The 19,228-nt window shown below is 38.7% G+C and overlaps 1 protein-coding gene across 4 annotated transcripts in view; it reads left to right on the top strand.

The window, feature by feature from the left end:
• dnah6 (dynein, axonemal, heavy chain 6) overlaps window positions 1-19,228 on the top strand; it is a 163,908-nt gene that overhangs the window by 17,561 nt on the left and 127,119 nt on the right. For all 4 annotated transcript variants that reach the window (XR_009817684.1, XM_061983898.1, XM_061983899.1 and 1 more), the window contains 18 exons: window positions 1,233-1,384; window positions 1,493-1,645; window positions 2,222-2,470; window positions 2,572-2,700; window positions 4,678-4,791; window positions 4,883-5,026; window positions 5,888-6,043; window positions 6,359-6,409; window positions 9,531-9,623; window positions 9,716-9,835; window positions 10,814-10,994; window positions 11,108-11,204; window positions 11,293-11,518; window positions 12,516-12,680; window positions 12,941-13,051; window positions 13,140-13,265; window positions 13,345-13,500; window positions 18,598-18,759. Coding sequence is in view for 3 of the 4 variants with exons in the window: in XM_061983898.1 (XP_061839882.1) it covers window positions 1,233-1,384; window positions 1,493-1,645; window positions 2,222-2,470; window positions 2,572-2,700; window positions 4,678-4,791; window positions 4,883-5,026; window positions 5,888-6,043; window positions 6,359-6,409; window positions 9,531-9,623; window positions 9,716-9,835; window positions 10,814-10,994; window positions 11,108-11,204; window positions 11,293-11,518; window positions 12,516-12,680; window positions 12,941-13,051; window positions 13,140-13,265; window positions 13,345-13,500; window positions 18,598-18,759 (2,585 nt within the window). In the remaining variant the exon portion in view is untranslated. The remainder of the gene's footprint in view (window positions 1-1,232; window positions 1,385-1,492; window positions 1,646-2,221; window positions 2,471-2,571; window positions 2,701-4,677; window positions 4,792-4,882; window positions 5,027-5,887; window positions 6,044-6,358; window positions 6,410-9,530; window positions 9,624-9,715; window positions 9,836-10,813; window positions 10,995-11,107; window positions 11,205-11,292; window positions 11,519-12,515; window positions 12,681-12,940; window positions 13,052-13,139; window positions 13,266-13,344; window positions 13,501-18,597; window positions 18,760-19,228) is intronic.

Genomic DNA, 19,228 nt, shown 5'->3' with positions numbered 1-19,228 from the left:
ACTAAGCGGAAAGAGGGAGGCCAAGGGCTAGTGAGCGTCAAGGCCACATTCCAGGATGAAACATCGAAAATTCGAGAATACATGGGAAAAATGGCCCTGAGGGATGAACTGCTAAGTGAATGTCTCAGGCAGCAGAACACTGAGGAGAGTGCAGAGGAGGAAGAGCAGACAACCTGGACGAACAAGACCCTACATGGCATGTACCAAAGTCAGATAGAGGAAGTGGCTGATATCAATAAATCCTACCAGTGGCTGGAAAATGCAGGACTGGCAGACAGCACAGAGGCACTAATCATGGCAGCACAAGAACAGGCCATAAGCACAAGAGCCATAGAGGCCAGGATCTACCAGAGTAGACCCAAGATGCAGACTGTGCAAAGAAGCACCTGAGACAGTCCAGCACATAGTAGCAGACTTTAAGATGCAAGCTGGATCAGCGTACATGGAGAGGCACAACCAAGTGGCTGGGATAGTATACAGGAACATCTGCAACCAGTATGGGATAGAAGTACCCAAATCCCAATGGGCCATACCACAGAAGGTGGCTGAGAACAACAGGGGCAAGGTTCTGTGGGACTTCAGCTTCCAGACTGACAAACAGCTTCTGGCTAACCAACCAGACATAGTGGTGGTGGACAAAGAGCAGAAAACGGTGGTGGTGATAGATGTGGCAATCATGGTGACCTCGCCCCCATCGCCACAGGTATTTTGGCAATTTAGGGGAAACCTAAATTACCAAAATACCTAATATTTCTAGTACGAGAAGATGTGTCTAAGTGTACCTGTCTCTTGTTTTTTGTTATAGAAATATTTTACCTGTAAACCTAATTGTACTTAGGGTTCAAAGAACTTTATTGTCCTAAAAGCACACATGAGATGGCACAAAATTCTACCCAAGGTCCCAGATTTAGCCCAATGCGTACCAAAAGAACAAATAGTATGTACACAATAATATAGTATTAATGTCACAATAATTTGTTTTCAGTGGTCCCATTGAGATGAAAAAAAAAATGTTTTGGTCATTGAAATTCAGTCAAAGTCTTTGGAGAATTCATTGAAAATCATTAATGAAAAAACGTAAGAACCCTGAACTAAGCAAATGTTGTCAGGCCGACATTGTAACCACAACGTCAATGTGCGGTCAACATTAAACTGAATCTGTTTGATGAAAAACACATCTTTAAACATATATTTAAAACTGGTGGTTCAACTACAACTGCTTTGGTGAACAGATTTGGAGTTTTTTCGAACGTCACTGGACTTGTATAACAATGAGCATGAGGAAGCTGTTGCTATTCAGGAGAAGAGACATCTTGGCCTGCTGCTTGTGGACAAAACTCAGATGAAAGAGAAACTCATATCTTCTCCCCTCCGCTGTTTAAAGGTCAGGATCATACACAATTGTACGTTTTGTCATTTTCTACCCATATGTACAAACATTTGTAGAATAAGGTCGAAAATGCTTCAAAATGAGCATGATTTTTGTTGTCAGGTCGTCAACGAGATACTGATGCACCAAGCAAAGAGGAAACTGAAAGCTGTGATGGCCGAAGCGGGTGAAGCTCAATTTAAACTGGAGCTTAGTCCTACGACTACGACAGAGTTAGCCAACTATCTCACGTTCCTTGATGATATACCAGAGAGGGTACGCAATGTTAATGCTTAGCAGATGTACAAATAAGATTGAGTATAGTTAGGGATGTAACGGTTAATGAAAAAAATCCGAACTATTCAGTTAACTTGACACGGTTGGAGCCTTTGTGTTGTTGGGATCATGTGTTTTATTTTTTTCCTTTAGTTACTAAATGTGTTGGCGGAATGACAGACAGAATCAAGGACTTGTCCAATAAAAAAAAGTAATCTACCATTAAACATGGATAGTCACGGAAAGTGATGTAAAGTGAAATGCTGTAATGATGAGAATAAGGAACGGTTGTCTGGATAAATACGACAGCTACCGTTATTATATAGTTTCTAACACTATAGTTCAGTGATTAAAGCTTTAGGATACATTTTTAGGTTTTATTTTATGAGATATTTTTCAAGAACCACAACTGATGAACAAAACCGTGTCACAAAACCGTAATATGATCCAAACCGTGGATTTTGGGAACTGTTCCACTCCTAATAGTAAATATGACAAAATAAAACAACTCCCTCCTCCTTTGTAATGTCTTGTAATAATAATATAATGATAGATAACACTGTGTCCTTTCCTCAGATGAAAGTTCTGGAGATGGAACAGGAAACAGTGTGTCAGATGTACTACCTCATCAACATGTCCTCCCTTCCTGTCACAGCCGACGATGTGGCATTCGCCTCCATGGAGCCTTACATGAATTCTTTGCACCTTATTATTAATGACGCCGTCTTTGACCGTTACAAAATGATGGACAAGTTCTCCCAGTGCCTGCAGAAAGACATTAAGGAACTCAATCAAAAGGTCAAGAAAATCAAAGAAAAGTCGGAGGTATGTGATTAAATGATTAGTAATGTTGATTTGAGCAAGTCTGACACATTTGGATGAAATATATGTTCTATTCACTATTGTGATTATCTACTCATGCAAAGGATCCTCAAATCTTGGACGTCAATGCAGATTTCAACCAAGTGCGGGTTCTGCTTGGGGAGCTCCAGATTTCCATTAATGAGCTGCAGGCTGAGGCTTCAGCTTATACCTCCTACCAAAAACAATTCAAGGTAATTTCAGAAGCCAAACTTCCAAATAAGACAAGTTATGACTGGTTCCCTACCGCAGTAAATGCAATGGGCAGAATAAGTATTTGATCTCCTGCTGCTTTTGTAAATAATATGAACAGTCCATAATAATTTGGGGATATTTATTTGAACAGATAATGATAGACAAATTATTAAATACAAGTTATTAATGAACATGTATTTGATAAAGCAACATTTGATTCTAATATAAAACATGACTTTGTGAACCATTGATAAGATTACAGGTCAGACTTTGCTATAGTTGCACACGTTAAACTTCCGTGTTACCTTTTTTTAGTACATTATTTATTTAAGATTTAACAGTTTTTAACAACACAAGAACACATACAGCAGTATACATTGAAATGTTGGTAATGTCAAAACTTGTAAAACACCACACCAAACAGGGGGAAGGAAACAACAAAAGACAAAACATATTTTGATCAGACTAATAGCAATAATTAAAAGCAAAAAATATGGATATATATGAATACAATTAGATATTAGAAAAAAAAAACCTGAACATGTGTTGATCAAGAGGATGCACCTACACAAAAAGGGCAGCAGTATACCTTCCAGTATACCTGGAATGATACCCAAAGTATTACATTATACGTCACATTCACCCATTCACACACCGATGGCGGAAGCTGCCAATTAATGTGCTAACCACGACCCATTGGGAGGGGTTCTTTGTCTTGCTTAGCCAGGATTGAACCGGTATGCTCAGGTTACAAGACAGCCATTCTACCCAGTGGGACATGCCACCACGTTGAATGAGTGGTTAGCATGTGGGACATCAGTGGCCTAGTAAATGGTAAATGGGTTATACTTGTATAGCGCTTTTCTACCTTCAAGGTACTCAAAGCGCTTTGACACTATTTCCACATTCACTCATTCACACACACATTCACACACTGATGGCGGGAGCTGCCATGCAAGGCGCTAACCACGACCCATCAGGAGCAAGGGTGAAGTGTTTTGCTCAAGGACACAACGGACGTGACGAGGTTGGCAGAAGGTGGGGATCGAACCAGGAACCCTCAGGTTGCTGGCATGGCCACTCTCCGAATATGCTAACGTAGTGGTTAGCATATTTGCTTAGTTGTTAGCATGTTAGCCTAGTACTTAACATGTGGGCCACACAGTGATCTAGTGGTTGGCATGTTGGCCCAGAGTTTAGCATGTGGGCCAATTATTGCCCCGGTCGTGAGCATATTAGTCACAGTGGTTAGCATGTAGGCCTGAGGGTCAGCACGTTGGCCCAGTGTTTAGCATGTGAGCCGGACAGTGGCCTAGTCGTGGTTAGCATGTAGTCCGCACAGTGGCCCAGTGGTTAGCACGTTGGCCCATTCCATTCCATGTTGGCTCAGTGGGTAACATGTGTACCACAGATTGACTTGGTGGTTAGCATGTTGGCCTTGTGGTTAGCATGTTGGCCTAGTGGTTAGCATGTGGGCCCCAGTGGTTTGTGTGTTGGCCCACAGCCGCACAGTGGCCCAGCGGTTAACATATGGGCTGCACAGTGGTCTAGTGGTTAGCATGTTGGACTTGTGGTTAGCATGTTTGCCGCAGTGGTTTGTGTGTTGGCCCAGTGGTTAGCATGTTAGTCAGGAGATCAAGGGTTCAAATCTCTGCTTGGGCTTGTGTTGTATGCATGTTCTCCCAGTGCACGCGTAGGTTTTTTCTGGTTGCCTACCCCGGTTTCCACACACATTCCAAAAACAATGTGTGTTCTGTTAATTGGGGATTGCAAATTGTTCTTAGGTGTGATGGTGAATGGTTGTTTGTATTAATGTGTCCGGTGATTGACTCCTGACCAGGCCAGTATACCACACCTGCCCATTTATTCTACCATAAAACCAAGTGAGGGTAACCTGTTTTGCAGTCATAGAATCTAATAAACCATCATTCTTAACTACTTGAACACTTTTTCTGTGAATGCTGTGATGAATACAGTTGGAGGTGACCAAATTCGATGACTTCGATGATCTTAAAGCAGAGTTTAGGCTTAAGAAGCTCTTGTGGGACTCTCTGGAGGAATGGGACTCTTTACAGGAGGGATGGAAACAGGTGAGGCACACTTTAATAAACTAAGTGCATGATGGAAATACTTGAAAATCACTCAGCTTCATGCAATTTTCCTGTGTGACCTCATCCTTAGAGTATGCTTGAGCAACTGGACCTGGAACAGTTGAACTCCCAGGTCAACAAATACACCAAGTACATCAGCCAGATGGAGAAAGGCTTGCCACGCAACAATGTCGTACCATGTCTGAAGGATAAGGTTGAGATCATAAAACAAAGGGTGAGTGGAAAAATGTGTGCAGTTACTGTATAACCATCATAGCAACACTCATATAACCTATGAAACACTTTGGATCAACTGGAATTTTCTTCATCCAAAAGGTTTCGGCAATTACAGTATCTATTTTTAGGTGTGGTCTTCTCTCTATTTTTATCTGTACACCAATCTGATCGTGTGTGGCTTTTATAAAGCCGGATTAACACACCTAGATTATGCGATTGAAAACCAGATCTCTCGAGTGGGTGTGTGCTGCCACAGGGGACCCTTCTGTGTTCCCTTCCAGGGTTTCACGTTGTTCCCATTGGGTTGAGTTTTTATTTGATTCTGATGTGGGATCTGAGCTGAGGATGTAGTTGTGGCTTGTGCAGCCCTATGAGACAATTTGTGATTAAGGGCTATATAAGTAAACGTTGATTGATTGAACAGTCAGAAGCCATGTCCTTCTGCAAAGGTCCCAGTTGAACATTACAACATTGGTCTCAATCAAAATCAGCTAGCTACTGCCGAAAGGATTGAGCCTGGATCAATAATTCCCCGTTCGTCTTATAGACCATGCAAAACAAAGCCCATTTAGGCCAAACAAACCCGCTAATGGCGAAGGTGGGGGCGATTCCAAGGAATAAGAGTTCAGTTGGGTTTGGCACAACAAGGCTATCAGGAGGCGCTTTAGTGTCACCATCGGTTGATAAAAGGAAGTTGTGTACCTAATTAAAACTATAGGATGTATAATTACTATATTAATATTAGTTTTGAGTTTACAAGACACAGAGCAACATTTTATGATTGAAGATGTACAAATGTATTCATAAATAATCATACTGTTCACTTTAAGAGTATTAAGACAACCATAATTTCTTTCAGGTTCCTGTGATCACAGATTTAAGAAACCCGTGTATGAAACCAGAACACTGGAGGAACCTGGAGGCTGTTGTGGGGAGTTCCTTGAATGTGGAGCAGCTCACTATGGCCGTTATGGAGGAACTCAACGTCTTCTCCTACGGCACCGAGATACAGGATGTACGTATCATCTACTTCCTGCTTGAGAGGAAGTGTTACTGCTGTTTTAGTCACCTTTAATCATGAATGTGTAATAGAACTGAGCAGACCGCAATCTATCATCATATGACACCTTTATGATTTTTTAAATAAATACATTTGATTAGGAACATAACAAATACAAATAAAACATTTAATTACATTAATAATGAACCATCGACATTCTGCATTTTTCTAAATGAGTCTTCTCATAATTGCCTTTGTAACGTCAAGTATTAAAAAGTATGTCAATGTTTATTTAAAAAAGATTAATTTAACAACATTATTTGACTGTAGGTGTCAGCCCAGGCTTCAGGAGAGGCTTCAGTGGAAACTATTATTAATAAGGTGGGTGAAAAGAAGACATTCATGCATGAATATTTCCGGACTTTCTTCTACTTAAGTACTTTAGTGCCCTTCTCTGTAGCCACAGAAAGGTATTGTTTTTTTTTTAAATCTAACTACATGTCTGCTCTCTGGTCAAATGATTTTTGTCAATAATACTTTGATTTGGTATGCATTGATAGAACTCCTTCACTTCCGATTCCATATAGATATTGGAGACTTGAGTCATGGCCAATACTAATCCAATATGAGGAGGAGTTATACATACTTTCATTATTTTGTAGTGTGAAATGTTAGAAAAAGTTTAATCAAGTGAAATTACTCAAACAGATTAAACGTATTTATTATTGACCGTCTGGAATGGACTTAAGGCTGTCTTCAAGTTGAAATAGAGTGGTAATTGTTTTTTTCTACACTTAGTGGTCACAATAATTTATTAAATTAAGCTCATGGTAAATTGAATGATGTGGACACATGTGTTACTGGATACTTTTTAATACGCTTCTGCCTTGGATAATTTGTATGTATCAGTAATATACAGTTCAACGACAAACCCCGTTTCCATATGAGTTGGGAAATTGTGTAAGATGTAAATATAAACGGAATACAATGATTTGCAAATCCTTTTCAACCCATATTCAGTTGAATGCACTACAAAGACAACATATTTGATGTTCAAACTCATAACATATTTTTTTTTTTGCAAATAATAATTCACTTAGAATTTCATGGCTGCAACACATGCCAAAGTAGTTGGGAAAGGGCATGTTCACCACTGTGTTACATGGCCTTTCCTTTTAACAACACTCTGTAAACGTTTGGGAACTGAGGAGACACATTTTTTAAGCTTCTCAGGTGGAATTCTTTCCCATTCTTGCTTGATGTACAGCTTAAGTTGTTCAACAGTCCGGGGGTCTCCGTTGTGGTATTTTAGGCTTCATAATGCGCCACACATTTTCAATGGGAGACAGGTCTGGACAACAGGCAGGCCAGTCTAGTACCCGCACTCTTTTACTCTGAAGCCACATTGATGTAACATGTGGCTTGGCATTGTCTTGCTGAAATAAGCAGGGGCGCCCATGGTAACGTTGCTTGGATGGCAACATATGTTGCTCCAAAACCTGTATGTACCTTTCAGCATTAATGGCGCCTTCACAGATGTGTAAGTTACCCATGTCTTGGGCACTAATACACCCCCATACCATCACAGATGCTGGCTTTTCAACTTTGCGCCTATAACAATCTGGATGGTTCTTTTCTTTGGTCCGGAGGACACGACGTCCACAGTTTCCAATAACAATTTGAAATGTGGACTCGTCAGACCACAGAACACATTTCCACTTTGTATCAGTCCATCGTAGATGAGCTCAGGCCCAGCGAAGCCGACGGCGTTTCTGGGTGTTGTAGATAAACGGTTTTCGCCTTGCATAGGAGAGTTTTAACTTGCACTTACAGATGTAGCGCTCAAGTGTAGTTACTGACAGTGGGTTTCTGAAGTGTTCCTGAGCCCATGTGGTGATATCCTTTACACACTGATGTCGCTTGTTGATGCAGTACAACCTGAGGGATCGAAGGTCACGGGCTTAGCTGCTTACGTGCAGTGATTTCTCCAGATTCTCTGAACCCTTTGATGATATTACGGACCGTAGATGGTGAAATCCCTAAATTCCTTGCAATAGCTGGTTGAGAAAGGTTTTTTCTTAAACTGTTCAGCAATTTGCTCACGCATTTGTTGACAAAGTGGTGACCCTCGCCCCATCCTTGTTTGTGAATGACTGAGCATTTAATGGAATCTACTTTTATACCCAATCATGGCACCCACCTGTTCCCAATTTGCCTGTTCACCTGTGGGATGTTCCAAATAAGTGTTTGATGAGCATTCCTCAACTTTATCAGTATTTATTGCCACCTTTCCCAACTTCTTTGTCACGTGTTGCTAGCATCAAATTCTAAAGTTAATGATTATTTGCAAAAAAAAAATGTTTATCAGTTTGAACATCAAATATGTTGTTTTTGTAGCATATTCAACTGAATATGGGTTGAAAATGATTTGCAAATCATTGTATTCCGTTTATATTTACATCTAACACAATTTCCCAACTCAGATGGAAACGGGGTTTGTACTTTTGTGTATTGACAAATGTGATGTTTTTGTCCGCACTATTGTTCAATTACGGACACTTATTATGTATGTCTATCTTATATGCTATTGTGTGCTGAGCTGTTGTGTAGCTGCTAGTTCCTATTAGCCTATAGCCTACCATGTTTACCTTATGTAAAGGACTTGACTAAAATACAAGAAAAGACCAACCATGTGTGCCTTTTGGAAGACATTTAGATGTTAACTGGCTGTCCAGCTTTGCACAAGTAAACATGCTGCAGCACTGCTTGTATTAGGGTGTTTATATTTTAGATATAATTTTGGGCTGATATCAGTCCGATATCTAATATCATTATCGAATCGGGACATCTATATTAACTCTGTGATACATGGATTATTATACCTAGTTAAGACTTTGTATTCACTAATGTTGTATCGCTATCGAGGCATTAAAAGATTATTACTATTTTTATTTTTTTGAAACATGGACATTTTTAAGACTTGGTGAAATATTCATTAGAGTGGACAATATGCTTTTAAAATTCAACTGATGGAATACATTTTTCATTTAAATGAAAGCTATAAACTATGGTTTTAATGAACTTGCACAATGTGTTGACATAGTTTTGATTCCAAAGCTGTTAAATGCACTGCACACATTCAAATCAAAAGTGACTTCTTTGAAACAAAATATTCTATGTTGTAATAAATACTACATTTACTTTCATAAGCTTTACATTAATTTACATGAATATAAATGAATTAATTTGCAGCCAAGAAGTTACTGCAGATGAAGAATTTATAAATACAACAAAGTTGCAGCAATACTAATAAATGGCAACAAAATATAGCCAGCCATGTCCACGTGGACTCACGATTCATCAAAATTTCCTGAAATCCCTAAATCTAAACTCAGAAATGTTAAATAATGCGCAATTGGAACACTGTGTCCATTGTAAAGTCTGCTCAGCATCAGTGTTGATTGTGTGGTGACAAGTGTGCTTGTTAAATGTTGATGTGCAGGTGGAGGATGTGTGGTGGACAACAACGTTTACTCTGATGCAGCATGGAGACTCTAAGGAGGTTTTTATCTTGGGAGGCACAGATGAAATTCAAGTAAACATGCAGCACATATAGTGCATTATATTATATTATGTCATATTACATTTTATGTTTTAAATAATTACTCATTCTTGTTTCTGATAAAGGTTCTTTTAGATGACAGCATTATCAACGTGGGCACAGCAGCGTCATCACGTTATGTTGCTCCCATCAAAGCCCGCGTGGACAAACTACTGATACGCTTGACCCGCTTCAACCAAACTCTGGTAAAGGTTTTACTATTAATATTCCTATAAAATATCATGTCAGCACAATTAATACTTTCCAGATTGCCCAAAATATTATCAAAATACACATTTTATAAAGAATACCAATATTTTTATATGCATACAAAATGTTAAACACAATAATACCTCAGTTTTGTCTTAGTAATATGTTTCAGAAGGTCAGTCGAAAACTGATTAAAACCAAAGCAATTTTCCTGCAAGAAAATATAATTCATTTGTTCTGTACACCCAAAAATATGAACATTTTACAGATTGATAAATACAACATGTAGAAAACAATGTGAATTACATATAAATGATGAATGAAATGTATCTATTTATACTTTTACCATTTCCACTTCCACTCACATTTATATTTATATTTCAACCGTTTCAATTTTTACCATATCTACTTCTACCATTTCTATTTCTACCATTTTGTTACTTCTGCCATTTCTTTTTCTACCCTTTCTATTTCTACCATTTCTTTACTTTTACCATTTGTAATTTTACCAATTATATTTCTAACAGGGCAGCACAGTGGAAGAGGGGTTAGTGCATCTGCCTCACAATACGAAGGTCCTGAGTAGTTTGGGGTTCAATCCCGGGCTCAGGATCTTTCTGTGTGGAGTTTGCATGTTCTCCCCGTGACTGCATGGGTTCCCTCTGGGTACTCCGGCTTCCTCCCACCTTCAAAGACATGCACCTGGGGATAGGTTGATTGGCAACACTAAATTGGCCCTAGTGTGTGAATGTGAGTGCGAACGTTGTCTGTCTATCTGTGTTGGCCCTGCGATGAGGTGGCGACTTGTCCAGGGTGTACCCCGCCTTCCGCGCGATTGTAGCTGAGATAGGCGGTAGAAAATGGATGAATGGATGGATATTTCTACCATTCCTATTTCAAATATTTGTAATTCTACAATTCCTATTCTTAAAATGTCTACTCATACCTGTCTCCCCCCTCCTCCCCGTGTCCAGGACGAGTGGCTTAACTGTCAAAGAAACTGGCTTTATTTAGAAAGCATCTTCCTTGCGCCAGACATCAAGAGGCAGCTCCCTGCGGAGTCAAAGATGTTTCTGAAAGTGGATAAGTCTTGGAAGGCTATCATGGCGAAGGTGAAAAAGATGCCCAATGCCCTCAAAGCGGCCACACAGCCTGGTAGGTAAACTTAAGTGGGCACAGATGGGGAGGTAGAAAGAAAGGAAGAAAGAGAGTGAGAGGGAAAAAAAGGTAGGATCCAATTTACAACGAGTCGCTTTTATCCTTTGCAGATCTTTTGGAGACTTTTCAGGAAAATAATGTTTTTTTGGAGAAGATACAGAAGTGTCTGGAAGACTACTTGGAGTCCAAGAGGGTTATATTCCCCAGGTATACAAGAATAATAATACAGTAATCTTGATTTAGTATTCTTTATTCATGGTTCACGACAACTCAAAAGTGTCTTACCTCTTTACAGGTTCTACTTCTTGTCCAATGACGAGCTGCTGAAGATTTTAGCCCAGACTAGAAACCCACAGGCGGTGCAGCCTCACCTGAGAAAATGCTTTGATGCAATTACACACCTGGAATTTGGTTTGGTGTCTGACCAGACCACTACAGGACCAGCAGCACTGGAGCCTGGAGAGCAGGAGAAGGTCTACACCAAGGACATCTTGAATATGGTGTCCCCTGAAAGAGAGAAGGTAAATTATGTTTACTTCATAATGTAATTGAAACCATGGAAGCAGTGGTTACAGATTCCAGACCTGATCTAGATAACACTATTGAAAGGTTGTTTTGAGATGTCGGTCAGTTCTAAAAGATTGTCAGGGAAACTTTAATCCTCCTCATGGTCCATGTTAATTTTGACTGCAAAATGGTACAGAACACACATTTTCTTTCTGTCGTCAACATCTGTTTGTCCTTATCAGTTCATCTGGCTGTGTGACAACAACATATCACATCCTGCAACAACACAAACAAACCATTTCTAGAATATTTTGACCGTGTGCAGCAAATAGATGATATATACAATGGACAAGCCAGATATATTGCTGCTGTTAACTGGTGAACAGTCCCGTTGACATATAACACTTCAAAGTATGCAGCTTCCCTCTGTCACAGATTTTTTAAATCAGTCTCTGTATTTTAAATTAAGCATTATAAATGGCTAAATGAACAAAAAATATTAATAGTAAAGTAGTATTGGACACTAGATGTGACCAAACCAATCAGAGCATGCTGTTCAGTATCGTGTCCAATGATTGGCTTAGCCTCAGGCAGCATTACTTTATTGAATTAAATGAGTATAAATAAAGGTGACTGTGGATGTTTTTCCATGTTTGTATGGCTCTTATAATGTTAATAACCATATGTAGAAGGTCATAAACATGTTTTTTTATGCTCTGGCTATAAAATATTCCATCTATAATAAATAAATCCTACTTTGCGGGAGTTAATTTACCACGCTCAGACCCGAAACCAATTAACAACGATAAACAAGCGTTTACTGTATTTGCACATGTGTGTAGGTGGAATAAAAATGTTTTTGTGTGTGTTAACAGTATTTTTTTATGTGAGTATAATTTTATTTTTAAGTGTGAGTGTTAATTAATTGTATTTTTGCGTTTGAATGTAGTAGTATTTGTGTGTGGGTGTAATTTAATTTGTTGTGTTATTTGTGTGTGTGTGTGCGTTAAGGTGGGTTTAACAAAAGGTCTGAAGGCAAGAGGTAATGTGGAAGAGTGGCTTTGCAAGGTGGAGGAGGCCATGTTTAACTCACTGCGACAGCTCAGCAAGGCGGCCATTGCAGACTACCAACTGCAGTCAAGAGAGGAGTGGGTTGTGTCTGGGTTTCCTTCGCAGGTACCGTATTTAAACGTTTAAACACATCGTCAAACTTTTCCTTCCTTGCCTTCCTTCAACACATCATTATTTGCAAGGTCCACTCACTGTAAATGTACTTCCTGCACATTACTTTGATTGTGTATCTGCTCTATGCTAAGATTATCACATACAACATGTGTCAAAGTCAATTTGAAAGATAAATGGTTATTCTTGAAGCATTACCCTGTCTTCCATCTTGTCCATCGCCACCACATTTATTTTGTGCGTTTCTCCACCAGGTGGTGCTGACGATCTCCCAGATGATGTGGTGCAAAGATATGGAAGCCTGTCTGGAGGGCGACCATGACCATTTTGCTGCCTTGCAGACATTTGAGCTGACCAACTTTGATGTATGTCACAGCAATTAATCTTTCCTCATCATTACAAACCAATGAAAACAGAATGTAGTTGTGAACATGCCGTCCTTCTGCGTTTCAGAGGTTAAATGCTCTTGCAGCTTTGGTCAGAGGTCAACTGCCTAACTTACACCGTAATATTATCACAGCCCTTATCACCGTTGATGTACATGCACGTGATATAGTGACTGATTTAGTCCAACAAAAGGTACACTATTCTATCCATACTTGGATTCAAATGTTATTCTTGTTATCAGAAAAGTGGTAAAACCTATGTCTGACCTTAGGTGGACACCGGGGATAACTTTGAATGGCAGAGGCAGTTACGCTACTACTGGGACCTCGACATAGACAACTGTGTCGCCAACATGGCCTTATCCACTTACATTTATGGTTATGAATACCTCGGCGCCTGTCCTCGACTGGTCATCACTCCACTTACGGTAACAAGTGACACAGAATATGTACGCGTGTGTGTAGCTCATGTACACCACACCACAGCGTCTGTGCATGCATGAATACTAGTTTGATTTTATTAGTATTGCCTTATACATGTCATGTTGCTCTCAGTTTTGCTTGAAAGAGAGCAAAAAGAGCCATTTCCCCCCCTTTTCCAGTTAAGTAGAATAGTTGAAAAACATAACACAGCCTATGAGGATTTTTATCTAATGTACATTCAAAATACTTCCTAGAGGTCAAGCTAATATGTATTGTATACAACCTACTTTCTGCATATGTCTGCAAGATGTTCGTTTGTGGAGGCGTTCCAAGATGGCAAATGAAGCCACATCCCACCCTGTTCTAAAGTATCATAATTTATCCTTCAAAAATTTACTTTAGTATGGGGAACACATATTCACTATTAATTAGTTGCTTATCAACTTGCAAATTAGTAACAAATTGGCTCTTAATTAGTCATTATTAAGTACCGTATTTTTCGGAGTATAAGTCGCACCGGCCGAAAATGCATAATAAAGAAGGAAAAAAATATATATAAGTCGCACTGGAGTGTAAGTCGCATTTTTTGGGGACATTTATTCGATAAAACCCAACACCAAGAATAGACATTTGAAAGGCAATTTAAAATAAATAAAGAATAGTGAACAACAGGCTGAATAAGTGTACGTTATATGACGCATAAATAACCAACTGAGAACGTGCCTGGTATGTTAAGATAACATATTATGGTAAGAGTCATTCAAATAACTATAACATATAGAACATGCTATACGTTTACCAAACAATCTGTCACTCCGAATCGCTAAATCCGATGAAATCTTATACGTCTAGTCTCTTACGTGAATTAGCTAAATACTATTATTTGATATTTTACGGTAATGTGTTAATAATTTCACATATAAGTCGCTCCTGAGTATAATTCGCACCCCTGGCCAAACTATGAAAAAAACTGCGACTTATAGTCCGAAAAATACGGTACTTATTAATACCTTATTCTGCATGGCCTTATTATACAACCAGTAAGCCATTAACTAAGTGTCTTCCCTCAATAACCTCAGAATTATTGCTTATTAGTAACCCTAACCCTTATATGTTCCCCTAGTGTCCAAATAACTCTAAATTAAGTATTTGTTACTTTAATAAGCAACTAATTAATGGTGAATATGTTCCCCATACTAAAGTGTTACCTCAATTTCTTAACATTATTTAACATTTTGCCTGTGCTGCAGGCGGTGGCCACATTTAACAGTTGTACGACAGAAAATAAAACGTCTGCCTTCTCTCCACATACTATCACTCTCTCTACTACTGCCAATTGTATTACAAGAAAATTAAGTAAAATGAATTACAACTCCTTCATATCAACACAGACACATTTAAATAAGAATGATAGAATGTGATCAACAAAATACAAGCGGTTCAAGAGTAAAAGTAAAATTAGGTTGTACAATGCTATTACTCTTGGACTTTGGTATACTGTTAGATTTAGGGTACATAATCCATTATGATTGGTAATAACATATCTGTGGTCATTCATTAAAGCAGATCATATGAGCAGAGAAATGGTTTGTTTGTTTAACATCGTCATTGTGTATATATATGGCACGGTGCACCTGACTGACATGACAAGTGACAATCAGGGGTAGACTGAATCAGAAATTTGGCCCCTGACTTTTTGATCCAGATCAGCCCACGACAACCCACGTGCAGCTATAATGTCCATATCACAAAGCCCTTAATATGACCAATATACTGAACAATATCCGTTAACAATGTGGAGCCGTGAATAAACTGTGACTACACAGTGTGCTGCTTACTTGCTTTTTAAAAGGTACTGGGGTTATTGATTTAAAATGTAGGACTGTTTATTTATCACATACCCAAACAAAACACATTGCAACAAGCGTGTTAATCTGCAATGTTATTTGAAGAAAGCATAAAATAGGGCTTCAATTGTTAATAAAAACAAATAATATAGTGTTATTATTGCTTTCCAATACTTAAGAAAACTACTTTTAGCTATAACTCACCACACCATCCTGTTTGCTACTTATTTTAATTACAAGTTTAGTAAGTGACTCTTTTGAAACTTTTATGAATGTTTTATCCACATCCTTGCCATGCTTGAAGAAGGCAGACCTGTTTACCATAAAATCCCTTTAATATTAATATGCAGTTGAGTTTTCATCAAAATTATTTATTTTATCCCCCTCTATCTCCTCCTCGTGCGCTGTCGTCAGAGCAATATGCAGAACGCCGAAGTAGCTGCTGTCAAACATCTCCTTCATTATTCTGCTCTTAGCAGTCTGTGTCACTAAAGCTTTTTTATCTCTTCATATTTGGATGTAATTGCTGGTTTATATCATACTTGCCAACCCTCCCGGATTTTCCGGGAGACTCCCGAAATTCAGCGCCTCTCCCGAAAACCTCCCGGGACAAATTTTCTCCCGAAAATCTCCCGAAATTCAGGCGGACTCAGGTCCATGCGGACCTGAGTCCGCTAACCCACAATATAAACAGCGTACCTGCCCAATCACGTTATAACTGTGAATGATGGAGGGCGAGTTCTTGGTTTCTTATGTGGGTTTATTGTTAGGCAGTTTCATTAACAACGGTAACAACACACAACAACAGCAGTCACGTTTTTGTCTACCGTAAAGCAGTTCGTCTGCCGTAAACAGCAATGTTGTGACACTCTTAAACAGGACAATACAGCCATCTAGTGCATTTGATAAAAGCACTTTTGTGCGTGCCACACAGCAATGCATCATCAGAGAGGGTGTTCAGCATGGTTCGAAAAATAGTGACAGAGAATAGAACAAGGATGGACAATTCAACCCTTAACTCAACAATGAGTAGATGAGTGTTATGTGTGTGTATATGTGTAAATAAATGAACACTGAAATTCAAGTATTTCTTTTATATATATATATATATATATATATATATATATATATATATATATATATATATATATATATATATATATATATATATATATATATATAAAATAAGATAAATATATATTTATAGCTAGAATTCACTGAAAGTCAAGCATTTCTTATATATATATATATATATATATATATATATATATATATATATATACTGTGTATGTATATATATATATACTGTGTATGTATATATATATATATATACAATATATGAAATACTTGACTTGGTGAATTCTAGCTGTAAATATACTCCTCCCCTCTTAACAACGCCCCCCGCCCCGCCCCACACCTCCCGAAATCGGAGGTCTCAATGTTGGCAAGTATGGTTTATATGATATCATTAAGTAAGACTACGTATTATGTTGAAGGGGGCAGGAAAATATAAGATTTTTCTTCATCCTGCTCCTTCTCAGGCATTGGTGTGTAAATGTATAATTGAATAATTGTGGTATAATTGTCTATCGATCAAAGATGCACATCAATGAAGGAGATAAATAAAAATGATTGAATTTCCGTGCATCATCTTTTAGTTTTTACTTAAATTCTCATTTTAAAATTTTTCTGTGTTGTTTCTCTCTGCCCCGCGCTCATGGACTGATCATCATTAAAGATGATTGGATTAGGACAGAGGAAGGACTAAAATTTATGTTAGTGAAGTTTCTGGGCCTCTCTCGCCTCTCATTGGCCATTTCGCCAAAGAGCCTTGACAGACAGTACATTGACTGAGCCAATTAATCATCACTTTTCTGTCGCTGTTGTGTGTGGAGATATTGTGTCGGGAGAGGGAGTTGTAGCGAGCTGCAAATGACCAAAGAGAGGATGCTCTATTGCAAGATTATTTACAGCGCACACGATGTCTTACACTAAGTATATTTTCTCACTCAAAAAATACCAAGGCCATGACCTCTGTGTCCTCAATGGTAGTTACAGCCAAGTTTGTGAGTAGAATACTTAGGGCCCTGCTAGATTTTTCCATTGCTTTCCCTAATAAAATATTGCGTGATGACATCGGTTATTTATTTTTCAATAACCCTTTATATCGGGAAATACATTTTTGTTCACATCACACAGCGCTACACATAATTATTTATCTTATAGACCTCAGAGCAGGCGGGAAGGAGGCCATTAAAACAAGAAGGAATAACAGCAGAGAGGGAGGAGACTGCTTGATAGCGTATATTAGTCCACATACAGTATGTACCATACGGAGATCGGCACTGTTTAACATGAGTATCCGACATTGTAACATGTATAACGAGGAAAATCATTGTAGGTCCTTTTTTAGCAAATGCATATGTCCATCCAGAATTCAACACTACTTTCTTCTAATATTTGTCTTTTTTTGGGATGTATTCATGTCGTTAGCTTACTTTAGGCTCAAGAAGCCAATGTGTCTCATCGCACACTAACACACTGGCTCCTCCTCCACTTTCTTTTCCGTCCTCATGCTTATAGTGTTTGGCCATGCAGCTGCGCTTTGCCAACAACCTAACTAGACTATTAACAACATTTCAACACTTCACTTTCGCTGGATTAGATTTTTGACTGAAGGTTTCGCTAAAATGTTGCCCAGTTTTTTGTATGCTGTCTCAATTATCGTACAGCCAAACATTACACATAACTAACTACTGCATACTGCATTTTTGCTCGCATACTATTACATGAAACTAAGGGTCCAATCAAAGAATCCATGTGTTGATGACTTCATCTATGTACTTTTTTATTGAGTACAACTGCAAATCAATTCGGGATGCACAATTCATTCTTCAAGCCCATTGCAATAATCTCCTACTTCTCAAGACCAAGACTTTGGAGGAAACTTATTTCAGCCACTTGTGTCTGTGAAATTTTTATCGCTACCCATAGTTTTACCGTGTGACTGACCTCTGTCCAAAACAGGGACTACATTACTGCACTGATTTGCATGACCCTCCCGTCGTCCCTCACTCATTGGAAAGACCCCAAGAAACTCCCAACCTTTGCTCCTGTTTTTTCTTTTGCACTTTGATGCTCTACTTACTTCTAGTTACAATCAACCAGAAATTGTCATCTTCTCGTAAGCCTGCATCTACCCACTTGTTTGTTGTGTGTGTAACGTAAGCGCCTGTTCTGTGTGCTGACATGCAGGACCGTTGCTACTTATGTCTAATGGGGGCCCTCCAGTTGGATTTGGGAGGGGCTCCTGCTGGCCCCGCAGGGACGGGCAAAACAGAGACCACCAAGGATTTGGCCAAAGCCTTGGCCATTCAGTGTGTGGTCTTCAACTGTTCTGATGGACTTGACTACAAGGTGAGTTAATGATGATTAGTATGTTCTTAAAAAGTGTGTTGATGACAAAATGATACCTTCTCTACTCACAAAATGGTCGCAAAAAAATACACATACTATATATTAGTAAAAACAAATGGTGATCGTTTATAAGTCAGGAAAACAATGCTAATCACAAAAGGGTGTCCACACTCTTCTTTTTAGTATGATTAGGGCTGTGTTCAGAAATAGACGTAATATACATTTAAACAAATGTTGAATACTAGTCAGCATAGTTTTTAGGAATTGAGGTGACTTGGATTGTGTTGTTAACAGAGTAATAATTTGATTTTTTTCTACATTTAGAACACTTCCTAGTGGTCTACATAACATGTAATGGTGGTGCGTTAGTTAACATTTTACATAGATTTTGTATTATAGACCAGTGGTTCTCAAATGGGGCTACGCGTACCCTTGGGGGTACTTGAAGGTATGCCAAGGGGTTCGTGAG

Source organism: Nerophis lumbriciformis, linkage group LG25 (genome assembly GCF_033978685.3).
Source record: "Nerophis lumbriciformis linkage group LG25, RoL_Nlum_v2.1, whole genome shotgun sequence".
NCBI classification, from domain to species: Eukaryota; Metazoa; Chordata; class Actinopteri; order Syngnathiformes; family Syngnathidae; genus Nerophis; species Nerophis lumbriciformis.
This window is presented reverse-complemented; position numbering and strand designations above follow the sequence as displayed.